This window comes from Lagenorhynchus albirostris, chromosome 8, assembly GCF_949774975.1.
Source record: "Lagenorhynchus albirostris chromosome 8, mLagAlb1.1, whole genome shotgun sequence".
In the NCBI taxonomy this organism is placed as follows: domain Eukaryota; kingdom Metazoa; phylum Chordata; class Mammalia; order Artiodactyla; family Delphinidae; genus Lagenorhynchus; species Lagenorhynchus albirostris.
This window is the reverse complement of record NC_083102.1, coordinates 27,443,999-27,456,645: the sequence shown is the minus strand read 5'-3', so window position 1 is coordinate 27,456,645 and position 12,647 is coordinate 27,443,999. Positions and strand designations below refer to the sequence as shown.

Here is a 12,647-nt window from a genome sequence, read left to right as displayed (position 1 = left end):
CTGGGAGACAAGTCAGAGTGATAGACCCAAGACCAGATCAGAATTTCTTTTCCTTTCCAGGACTAAGCTTTCTTTTGTGGTCAAAACTTGAGATACCTGCATTCTTTTTCTTGTAGGATGGTTTTTTCCTTGGGAGGTGTTTGAGCCTTCTCATGGCAGAACCAGAAGTTCAGTTCATCAGACATGCCCCATATATATAAAAGGTGAAAACAATTATATTCATAAACTCTGGCATCAGAATGCTTTAAGAGATGAAGCTGTCCTTAGGAAAAATACCTTGACAAGAACAGATGGAAGCTGAGACTCAAAGGTCCAGAGGTTGGCAATTACTAAGACACTTTGTTGCTAGTGGGTGAGGGTGAAGAGGAGAGAAATAAGGAGAGAGATGCCGTGGGGATAAGGTAGGACTTAGCCCTATAAGGAAAAGAGTATGAGAGAAACCTGTGGGATTGGGAGGTTGAAAGGACTTCTAAAGAACAGGAAAGTCCTGTACGTGATTTTAATTCGATTCCTGTGTGGTTCCTGTATTCTTATCCATTTGGGAAGGACTTTGGATTGTCAGAGAACACAGAATAGAAAATTACAGAAAACTTAAGCCAATGTCATTCAGATTTTACAAAGAGGAGTTCCCAGCTGATATCTGGGTTATGTATGGAAGAGAATGAGCTAAGCCTCAATCTGGGAATATTTCTAGAAAGTCCATTCCAACTTGTGGTACCATGAAGAGGCAAGAATCCAGCCAATGGAAACTGTGTGCAGTTGGTCAAATTAAATTGCCAATATTTGAAGAGGTTCCAGGATGACCCTAGATTGGGTAAGTCATCTGCTATTCTGGGGGAAGTAATGTCTTGGCAAGAAAAAGAATAGTTAAAATTTGACTTGAATATTAAAAGCATAGGCACAGTATTTGGAAGAGACACAAATAAGGAAAATCATACTATTGAATAAAAGTACAGAAGCAACGGAGAGAGAGATACAAGATCTTTTCTTGACTAAAATATGGAAAGTAAATCAAGGGCTTAGCATGGAGAACATTCAGGATGTGGGCAATAAATTCTTGTGGGGAAGGGATTCATATTAGTATGAAGAATTGGCAGTCATAGAATGGGTCAAATAAAAACAAAATGCAGATACCGTGACTTTGGGTCTCTTGTGTTGAATATACTGGGAGAAAGATTTCAGAGGTAGAGAGGACTAAGGAGAGATGGAGATGTCATGAGAAAGTTGGGGCCAACCTGGGGACTGTGGAAAGGAAAAGAAAGGAGTGGCATAGAATAGAGAAGGGATTGCTTGTTGGAGATAGATGGCTGTAGGGAAAGAGATTGAGGCTTGCATTTATGGTGCGTCACCATCACACAGGGGATTGTCAAGAGTCCTGCAGGTTAGGTTATTGATATTAGTTGTATCAGTGCAAACACCCATTTGCCCAGGGGTCTTCTTGTCCCCTGTGCCTCAGGCAGCCTCTAGGTCCCAGCACTTTACCTTTAAAACCCTTTTCAGTTTAGGGCTGCTCAGCATCCGTGAAGTCAAATGAATAGAGACTAGAGCACAGATGATAGCTTCCCAGGCCCAGAACCAGGACCCCTTATTAAAAAGGACACCCCACATGGAGATTAGTAGGGTCAGAAAATAAGAGGTGAAGAAAATGAGGAAGACAGCAAGAGACCTCAGGGCAGTAGAGTGAGCTTCCAGGCTGGAGAGTGGCTGGTGTGATGATCTTTCATCTGCCTCAGATGTTGGAATAATAAGGCCATGAGCAAGACGGTGGAGGCCAGGAACAGGAGGAAAGGAATAATCAACACAACCACTTGTGACACATGGAAGAATCCCACAGGAATATCTCAAGTCTCTCAGTCATGGTGCTGTTTCTAGGGAAATGCCTCATGGAGATTAGTTGAATCTTGCTGTAATGCCCAACAGCTGCAAAGATGATAGACACACAAGAAGTCAGCAGAGAACCCAGCAACAGCCAAGGAACCAACCTCACAATTCTCCACTTCAGCCAGAAGATGAGGTGGCTGAAGGAGACTTTCACACAGTAGAAGACAGCAAACATGCTGGTCAACCAGAATGAAAGAATGTTAGTAAATTCCCAGACGATACTGAAGTACCAAAATTCGTAACTAGGGTAGAAGTGGGAGCAAAAGTTGTACAGCATTGATGACCACAGTTGACAGAAGCAGCAGACACCCAGGCCGGTGAGAATCATTTCCACAGGTGACAGCCTTTGGAAACTTACCCACTCTGTGCCCAGCACTACAACAGTTAAGCTGCTCTGCATAATTATTGTCAAGAGCTTGAGCATATAGATGATCATGAAGAAGACACAGTTGGATGGTTATCATCCTTCTATTCCAAAGAAACTTCCTGGGCACAGACTCAGAATCTCTGCAACAATTTCCAGGTAGGGACCAGATTCCTGGCCCCACTAGTGTTTCACACAAGAAAATATCTCCCTCTGGATGCAAATTTTTCTGGGCTTATTTTTGACTTTCCCATTTTCCTATCTGCAGGATTTGCTTATGCTTTGCCTGCTGGTTTGTTATCAGGCCTGGATGCAGGGAAATGTGGTTTGAGTGTGGATTCTTGCTCCTGAGGTGATTTGATTATTCCCATAAAAAGCATCCCTAGGGCTTCCCTGGTGGCGCAGTGGTTGAGAGTCCGCCTGCCGATGCAGGACACGGGTTCGTGCCCCGGTCCGGGAAGATCCCACATGCTGTGGAGTGGCTGGGCCCGTGAGCCATGGCCGCTGAGCCTGCGCGTCCGGAGCCTGTGCTCCGCAACGGGAGAGGCCACAACAGTGAGAGGCCCGCGTACCGCAAAAAAAAAAAAGCATCTGTATTTCATAACCATGCTGTTTATTTCTTCTTTATCTGCCTGAGGTGTCTTTAGCTTATTTCCCCATCTTTTAAATAGAATATCCTCAGTCTTTTAACCTAAAGTTTGAACCACAGGATAGATAAATCCTTCGCTGTCCATTCACATCCTGGGTAACATTTCTGCTCATTGAGTGCTGTAACAATGTCAACTTCAGAAACCGTGTGTCCCCAGCTTCTACAGCAGCTGGGCGTGGATGCTACAATCAAAGTTTGAATGCATAGAAAAAACAATAAAGAAAATCTTTGCTTTGAGATTCCACCCACAAAATTGCTGGAAGCTGAGACCTTCAAGTATCCTCATCCTAGACGGGCCACTTTCTTTACTGCCCATTGAATTTCTCAACTCAGAGAAATCACTGCACGGTGCCCCCAGTACTCTCCCTACAATTGAGGTGTGGCCTCCCTGGCTGTTGTTCTGCCGATTCCTGTGCCTTGAGCTCATGCTTTATATATGTTTGGGAAATGTTCTTGTTCCATTATCATCACCATTTTTTTACCCCTTACATGGCGAGGCTCTGTTTGTCACTGCTCCCATTGCTCAAGATGAATTGAAAGAGGGCCCTCTTACCACTAGTAAAACCATTTTGAAGCATGAGGTCTACTGAATAGAGAAGCGTAGAAGCCTTGCTCTCTTGATTTGTTTATGTATTATTGTCTTCAAGCTTTCCCTTCTCTAACCAGCCTGTGGAGACAAAGGTAATCGCTGTTGATGGTAACTTCGATGTCCCTGGCCCTGCTGTAATCTGGTTCTGTAAAGTTGTAGCCCTCTGTCAAGTTCCCACTAGGTATTTCCGGAAGTGTCTTATGAGGGCTCACAAGCAAGTCTGACCCTAGTGGATGTGGAATGGGCGGATCCGTCAGGCACCTGCTAAGGATAGGCACTTGGCAGCTGCTTCCCTGTCCAGCTGTGTAGCCTGGCCTGGGCTGCACCATCCCGTCTGTGCTCTTGCTGCTCACAGCTCCACCCCATAGGCCCTGAGGCCGAGCTGAGCAGCCAGATGTCTGTGGGGAAGCAGCTGAGTATTCACACTCTGAGCTGTTTGAGGAAACTTGGAAGCTTAACCCGTAGTCCTTCTATTCTTTGTAATCTCACTAGAGGCAAATTTGACGTGCAGTTGCCCAAACAACTACAATAGCACCCTCTTGAAGCAAGCCCTCTTTCTGTCTCGATTCTGGGACCACAGTTCCAAGTATCCAATGTCACTGGTGTGGAAGTGAATGCGTGGTGGTGTGTGGTACCTTGGAATATGAAGATGGTGATTGAAAGCCTCGGAGACACAAAGATCCCTATAAGTAGGACGCGTGTGATTTTGTAGACTTTCAATGCTGGTTTAGACAAGGGACAAACTGCACATGACTTCTAAATAACTCAGTATTTAGGAATCCAGAGCTATGTATGCAGACCAGAAAATGAATTCAGGAAATTGGTTCTGGAAAGCTATACCAGATAGACACCAAATATTTAATTAGTGCCTTCAAAATTGAGAGGATAATTCTGATAATTACCAGTTGATGAGGGAGACAAAGTGAAAGTCATAGAACCCTTGAAAGTAAAACAAGAAACCACTGAACTCACGGTGCAAAGGTAAACCACACTTAAAAATTACACTAGGAAACAGAATATTAGAAAGCATCTGATCTGCATTCTCAACAAAATGCAAGAATCAGGACATTTTAAAAGGAAGATGGCACCTTTTAGTTTTCAATTAAAAGGTGAATTGGTTGAGATGTATCCAGGTATAAGAAGGGAGAAAGAGGGCTTCCCTGGTGGCGCAGTGGTAGAGAGTCCGCCTGCAGATGCAGGGGACGTGGGTTCGTGCCCCGGTCCGGGAAGATCCCACATGCCGCGGAGCGGCTGGGCCCGTGAGCCATGGCCGCTGAGCCTGCGCGTCCGGAGCCTGTGCTCCGCAACGGGAGAGGCCACAGCAGTGAGAGGCCTGTGTACCGCAAAAAAAAAAAAAAAAGGGAGAAAAATAAGAAATGATATGACGTGAAATATACAATAATAGCATTAACACCTGCCTTTTGTCCTGGATACACTAGGCATGTTGCCTCCAGTATTCACTGCCTCATTCTGAGAACCCTCAAGGCCTGGCTCTGCTGCACTCCACAGGGGCACTCTCCATAATGATAGTGACCAATCGAATAACCCAGATTCTCTTTGTGAAAGTTTGAATGTGAGACATATGAAGTGAGTCCCTAACTGGTGGTTGATATTCCCTGGGGTTAGGAGTTCAAAGGCTGGCTCTTTTCTTGTGTGGGCCTGTGAATCCTGCAGAGCAATCTCTGGGGTCGCTTGATTCAGCAACTAGAACACAACAGCCCCTAGTAGGTACTTAGAAAATAGCTGTTGAATGAATGATGAGTACAAGGAGAGCAGACCATGTGTCCTACTATATCACAAGTGTAAGGGCCTTGAAAATCATAAAGCTAGCCTCCTAGTATAATAGAGAAATGCACACATGTGATTATACTCTTATGTCATTCAAATACTTGAAATTGACAAAGATGCTAAAATATAAGTGTGCCCAAATTGACAGTTTTTTAGGGAAAAACTTGTGGCTTGGGCATTTAATTTGAACAAATGCTTCAAAACTGAATGAGACAAATGGTGATTATAAGTTCTTATACATCATATGTGACATTGTGGAGAGTGGTTCCCATGATCTGCACTGCTGTGAATGTGCATTTATTGATCAGTGTTTGGACCAGTGGGGCTGGCAAATGGACCCCAAGTTAGTACAATATGAACTCAACAATGTGACTTCAACAATTGTTAATATAACGTGGTAGTTTATTTACATCGTTAATGTCCCCCTTCCAGAATATTGACATCCTAATGCCCCAAACCTGTGAATATGTTACCGTATGTGGCAAAAGGGACTGTGCAGTTGTGATTAACGACCTTGAGTGGGGAGATTATCCTGGAAAACCTGGGTGGGCCCAATGTAATTACAAAGGTCTTTATAAGAGGAGGCAGGAGGGTGAGAGCCAGAGAAGGAGATGATACAATGGAACAGATCAGAGTCACGAGCCAGGTAATGCACAGGAAGCTTCTTTTCAGTCTGTGCTTAGTCTCATTTTTCACGTTATATTTGTTCTGTGGAGGAAGATGGCATTCATCCTTGAAGGTTGTGGGAAAAATAATTTCATCCTCACCTTAAAATGAAGAACACACTTTGTTTACCTGCCTTCCCCTTTATAATTCCCTTTCCTGAAAAATAGAACTCTTTCCCCACAGGCTTGTCGTGGAGTTTTGCCTTTGACCCTTGTTAAACCAATCCCAAATTTGACCAAAAAATAGTGGAATCAGATGTTTCCCAATTAGCCAAACACATTTTCTTCCTTGTGTTACTGGAATTCTGTAACAGTCAGAATCGATCTTTTTCATGTGGCAATGGCTCCCAAAGGGTCAGCATTTGAAAAGAATATCTAATAGTAACTAATGTGGTCCAAGCACAGGATCCAAACTCATTCTCTCTTCCATTTTTAATTCTGCCATCAACCTGTGCAGCCTGAAGCAAGTTCATTTTTTTCTTGCTTTTTATCTCATTCTTTAAGAATCATAGCATTAATTTGTTTAGTCTCCAATTTATTGAATGTACACATTACTGAAACCCTGGGAGCATATACCCCCTCAGTTGGCAAATTACAAATTGTAGAAAATACAAGAACTATAATTTAATACTAAAATGATGCTATCCAAAGGCCTTAGGCAAAATTCTGGCCAAAAGGAGTTAAAGACCATCCCCACCATCAACAGCAAAACAACTGTGATTCAGGTGACAGACAGAACTCCATTCAGCACTGCCTCTGTTTTCATCACTCTTCCCAGGCACTGGCCCTGCTGCCTTAGAACGTTTCAACACTCAAGGTGCAGAGCCTCTGGTGATCTGAGGTAACATGGAGGAGAATAACACTCCTCCTCTCCTGTTATATTCAATGAGAGGGGGGAAAAATAAGGCCACAAACACACTCCAGAGCGTCAGAGATGTTTTCTTTGCTTTGTGTCTCTCCCTAGGACATAGCACAAGTCCATGAGGTTGGGTGGGGTTAAGGCAATTGAATGATAAACACCACCCTCAGAGACACTCCTCTCTTGCGGTGTCTAAAGCTGTGATTCCTCTGGATTAACAGCATCAGCTTCTCCTGGAGAATAGTTAGAAATGCAGATTCTTGAGCCCTACTCACACCTACTGAATCAGAGATTCTGGGAGTGAGACCCAACAATCTGAATTTTAACCAGGCTTCTAGGTGAATTTGATGCTTGATTCAGTTTGAAAATCATTGATTGAAACACGTCGTATCTGGTTCCTTCTAGCCTGGGGAGGACTCAGGTCCTTGTACGTACAGGCTACCCTGTGGCCACTCCTCAGGAAGCTCCAGTTTAAATAGATTTATCAGTCTCTAATGGAAGGCCCAACTTTGGCCCAAGCTGAGACTTTCTAAACATATAAAAGAAGTGAGATCTTTGGTTTTGTTTTTAATAAATGATGTCCTACTATGAAAATTTCTTTGTTGTAGTTTTGGGGCAGAATAAAATTTTCAGATGTTGCAAAGAGGGATTTTGGAATAAATCTTTACTAAAAATATGTGGTGATGGGGAGTGAGAGGTTGGCTATGGAAGAGCTGTGAGAAATCTTCACTTGGTTACCTTCTGTATGTTTCTCAACTACAAGGTCAGTAACTCATCAGCCAGTGCTGGGTGCACACAGTGGTGCCCACTCTGTGCACTCTGTGCATCCAAGGGATGACTTGGATACCTCTGTACCACCAAAGCATTTGCATAGGAAAAAAACAACAGGGAAAGTGCAAACAGCAAGATAGAAAGAGATGAAGATGAAGAAAAAAGGAATAAGAATTGAAGAGAGAGAGGACAAGCATTCTCAAACCTCCTGGTCTTTGTCCCATCTCAGAATTTGGAGTTGTTCATGGGCTGCCTAAACCCTATTTGTAGAGGCAAGAAAGGCTCTGCAGGGACTATGTCCCTGGAGTTTGAAAACAATTTCTCAAGGATAAACCACATGTGACTATCCTGCTAGTCTAGGGCCAGTCACCTTCCCCCAAACCTTCATACACATAAATAAATACATTTTTAAAAGATAAGTAACAGCATGTTTTTGTATGGTGCAAATGATCTAGTATAGGAGGGGAAACTGATGATGCAGGAGAGAGAGAGAGAGGGGAAACTAACTTCTGGGAGCGTTGTCTTTAGTAAGCAAGAGATGGTAGGGCTTAGTCAAGTAGAGGAGTTGGCCTTTGCTGCATGCAAGGATTTTTTTCCCTTAGTAGCAGGAGGGAAAGAAGCATACACGTGGTGATAACATGTAGAAGTTCCTTTCTTACGCGTGTTTTTCAGTGAGGTGGGAAACAAGGCTCCGTGAGTTGAGAGTGAGGAAGCGATGGAAATATTGGAATTTAAAGACAGAGGCGAGTTTGTGCAGTATTTAGGAGACAAAGACGTCGCGGGGTTATGCTTTGCAGAACTCTAGAGGGCAGTATTTGCATGGACTAGTCAGCAAGGAGCTGTGGCGGCTGTGGCTATGAAAATGTGCTGCTCAGATTGTCTGCTGCTGGGAATGTAATTGGTGAGCCAAGCTTCTGGATCCAGAACCACATTTGCAATAAGAGCCATGCTTCCCATGGGCTGGGCTCACCTAATGACTAAGCATGGCAGAGGTAGAAGGAGGAATAAGGCTGATTCATTCCCGTGAGATGGGGGACTCATCAACTGCGACTTTGACTCAAGAACACTCTTCATTCAGGCCGGGACTTTCTTAAAACTGCACTGCAGCTCAGGAATCTTCCTACCTGACCCTCTTGCTTCCCTCCACCCCTTCATAGAGGTCAAATCTCATCTCAGTCTGGAGTCTATCTTTATCTTCTCCAGCTTCATCCTCCTTTTTTTTTCACACATTTCTCCGATAAATCTCTTGCATATCTAATACTATTTTGGTATCTGCTTTTTGGAAGTCTGAACAAACATAAGTGATACCAGGAGTGGTCTGAGAAACAGGTGATCAGATGGGGTTTGGACTGACAAACTCATATCCCAGCAGGCAAAGAGGACCTCAATATGAGGGTTATTTAGGGCACAGATTGTCCCTACCTCAGTATGGTAGCCTGGTTGCTAAAGATTTCACTAGTGGTGAAATAGAGAAAGACAAATACGGTATAACATATGTGAAATCTAAAAAAGCCAAATTCATAGAAACAAGGATAAAATGGTGGTTGCCAGGGACTGAGGGGTGAGGAAAATGGGGTTTTGTTGGTCAAAGGAGATAAAATTCCAGCTATAAGATGGATAAGTTCTGGGGATCTAACATACTTGAAAGTTGTTAAGAGAGTAGATCTTAAATGTTATCACCACAGAAAGAATGGTGATTATGTGAGGGATGGAGGTGTTGACTAACCTTATTATGGTAATCATTTTGCAATATGTATATGTATCAAATCATCATGTTGTACGCCTTAAACTTAAGTATATGTTTATAATGTCTCAATAAGGCTGGAAAAAATAACAAACTAGACTCTGCAGATGAAAAGATCAGTGAACTTGAAGAAATAACAATAGAATGTATATGAAACCAAACTCAGACAGAAAAAATGGTAAGCCAGGGAGGGGGAGGGGGAGGGGGAGAGGGAGAGGAAGGGGGAGGGGAGGGGGAGAGGGAGAGGAAGGGGAGGGGAGGGGGAGGGGGAGGGGACACAGCTGTAGAACAGCTTCAAGTAGCCTAATATACATGCAACTGGCGTCCCTGAAGGGGATGAGATGGGGGAGAAGGGAAGGAACAGAGAAACATTTGAAGATATGTTAAAAAAAAATAAGGTAGTCTCTGTAGAAAAATAAAGCGTAATACATCCAAACAATGAAATATTATTCACTGCTAAAAATAAATGAGCTATAAAGTCATGAAATAAATCAAGGAACCTTCAATGAATATTACTAAGTGAAAGAAATTAATTTGAAAAACCTACATAGTCTATAATTCCAATTGTATGGCATTCTGAAAAAGGCAGAATTATGGAAGATCAGTGGTTATCAGGAGTTGGGGGAGTATGGAGGACTTTTAGGGCTATGAAACTATTCCATATGATACTGTAATGGTAGATACATGTCACTGTACATTTGGCAAAACCCAGGGAATATACATCACCAAAAGTCAACCTTGATATAACCTATGGACTTTGGGTGGTGGCAATAATGTGTCAGTGTAGATTCACCGATTATAACAAATGTATTACTCTGGAGCAGGATGTTGATGGTGGGGTGACAGGAGGTATGTGGGAACTCTGTGTGCTCTGCGTTCAATTTTGCTGTGAAACCTAAAACTCTAAAAAAAATAAAATCTATTTAAAAAAAGAATGGTTGGAAAAATTTCCAAATTCATGAAAATTAAACTTACGGATCCAAGAATCTCAATAAACTCCAAACACAAGAAACACGAAGAAAATTATGCCAAAGCATATAATAACAAAATTACTTGAAACCAACGCTAATGAGAAAATCTTATAAGTAGCCAGAGAACAAAGATGCATTAGATACAGAAGAAAAATAAGTATGATAGAAGACTTCTTGTAGGAAACAATGAAAGCCAGAAGGTAGTGGGGCAAAATTTTAGTACACTGAAAGAAAAATTTTAAACTTTCAACCTTAAATTCTATAACCACAAAAATATCTTTCAGGAATTCAGGTCAGATAAATACTTTTTCAGGCATATGAAAGCTGGAAGGTTTCATCTTTAGCTGACTGACCAGATCCAGTGCTGGCAGTAATATGGAGAAATTGGAGCTCATCTATATTATTGGTGGAAATGTGAAATGCTGGGACACTTGGAAAACAGTTTGGCGGTTTCTTTAAAAGTTAAACATACACCTACCATATGATATGGCTATTCCATTCCTAGGTATTTATTTACCCAAGAGAAAGAAAACATATGTTTGCACAACAACAAAAAACCCCAACATTTTGGGTTACCCTAAGTATCTGAAATTTTATCTTATTTTTGTTATGGTAGTATCTTTGCTCATTTTAGACCTTCATAATTGAAAGTTTGAAAAAATGGAAAGTTAAAAGCTCTAACATGCAACTTATCTAGAGAATACTCATTTGTTGACATACCACAAATTACTGTTTTATGAAGCGAGATTTACTTGTAACAGATGAACTTTCTTTTTTTGTTTTTGTTTTGGGGCATGTAATTCCTTGGTCTTGTTTTAACCATGTAGGGAATGAGCTTAAGAGACAGAAGGCTTTTTTGTTTTTCCTGGGATCCTCTAGATGTTTAAAAATTCTTTTTACTGTTAAGAAATCATGCTTAAGAGGCCACATAAGCTTTTTAACTTGCTCACCTCAAGAAAAAGTATTTTGTTTGTCTCTTCCCTCCCCTTCCTGGGACATTCTCATTTGATGGATTTAGGAATTTATTTTGTGTTTATATTGTGTACATTTTACACCGTATTTCTATACAATACAATTTCTGTATATTATGATGTTTTGACATGTTGAAAAACTTTTCTGGCTAGGGAGAGACTGGCCCTACCAGAGCTAGCCAATTCTTACAGTTAGCAAAGGGCCCAGCCAGGAGCATGCTAGTGATATGCAAACTAGCCTTTCAACCTCTATCTGGTTAGTAAAAGAAAGACTTATAAAATGTCTAATAAAATTTTGAGGGCAAAATTTCCCAACTGTAATTTGCAATCTTTGGTTTGCTTGTGAATCCTATAATATTTCTATTAACAAACAGAAAACGAAGCAAGTAGAACATAAGTCAGTGGAGACTGTATCCAGTAAATAACATATTCTCACGATTAGTCTGTTGCTTACATTTTCACTTATTTGTATTCTCTCTCATTTTCACATGTATGTATATTTTCAACTTAGTCTCTTAGATCTTCCTTTAATCTCCTTCCAGAGAAAGATAGTGGGCACAGAAAGACTCACATGAATTCAAATATTACAATGTATATGTAAGATAGTCACATTATGTTAAAACATACAGCATGCCAGTTTCAGTATCCCTTCCCAGTTTTTCACGATGTAATTTATTATTTTGGATATGATGCATCAGCTTATTTCTTTCCTTTGAATCTAAGTAGACACGCGGAAGTGCCTTTCTGGACATATGAGGAATAAAAATGTGTGAATTAGGTCAACTAGCTGGTCATTTAGTAATTTATTAAAAAAACCTTTATTCTCAGGGTAGCATACACAGGTTTTCTGAGGAATCAAAATCCAGATCAGAGTCTTCGGGCTTTTGCTTGACCTAACTATTCTCTCTTATAATACTCTGCAGTTGGAGTAAAGGTGAGAAAAAAGGAAACAGAACAGAGAGAGTGAACATGAAGGCTGAGATTTTTTTTTTTTTGATAGGATATTTAAAATTTTGTTTTGCCTCGGAAAATGGGGAAATAGAAAACTGGAAAAAAATAAAGATATTTATGGTAGTAATATAGTATTTGAGGTAAAGAAAAGTAGATAAGACCTTTCACACAGCAACAAATGTTTTGAGAATCATTTAACTTTGCTTAATTAAGTACGAGAATTTAGTTGATCCAATAAAAAAAAGTTATCCATAATGATTGGATTTTTCTTGGGAATCAATAAACAAGTTAGAAGTAAGCCCTTGCTACAGATGGAACACCCTTGGATGGAGGATGATGGTGAATGGGCCCGGCATGGTACAGATTCTTACTCCTGAGGTTGAGGCAGGAGAAAAAAAAGATTGTAAGAAACTCTGAGTCCTACTCAAAGACCTGTGCATCATC

At 41.3% G+C, this 12,647-nt stretch overlaps 1 protein-coding gene across 1 annotated transcript; it reads right to left on the bottom strand.

Moving 5' to 3' along the window:
• Nucleotides 1–1,452: 1,452 nt before the first annotated feature.
• On the bottom strand, nucleotides 1,453–2,345 carry TAS2R16 (taste 2 receptor member 16). Its single transcript, XM_060155991.1, is given in 4 exon segments — nucleotides 1,453–1,703; nucleotides 1,706–1,807; nucleotides 1,810–2,327; nucleotides 2,329–2,345. Coding segments are annotated over 4 exon segments (888 nt in total).
• Nucleotides 2,346–12,647: the final 10,302 nt, after the last annotated feature.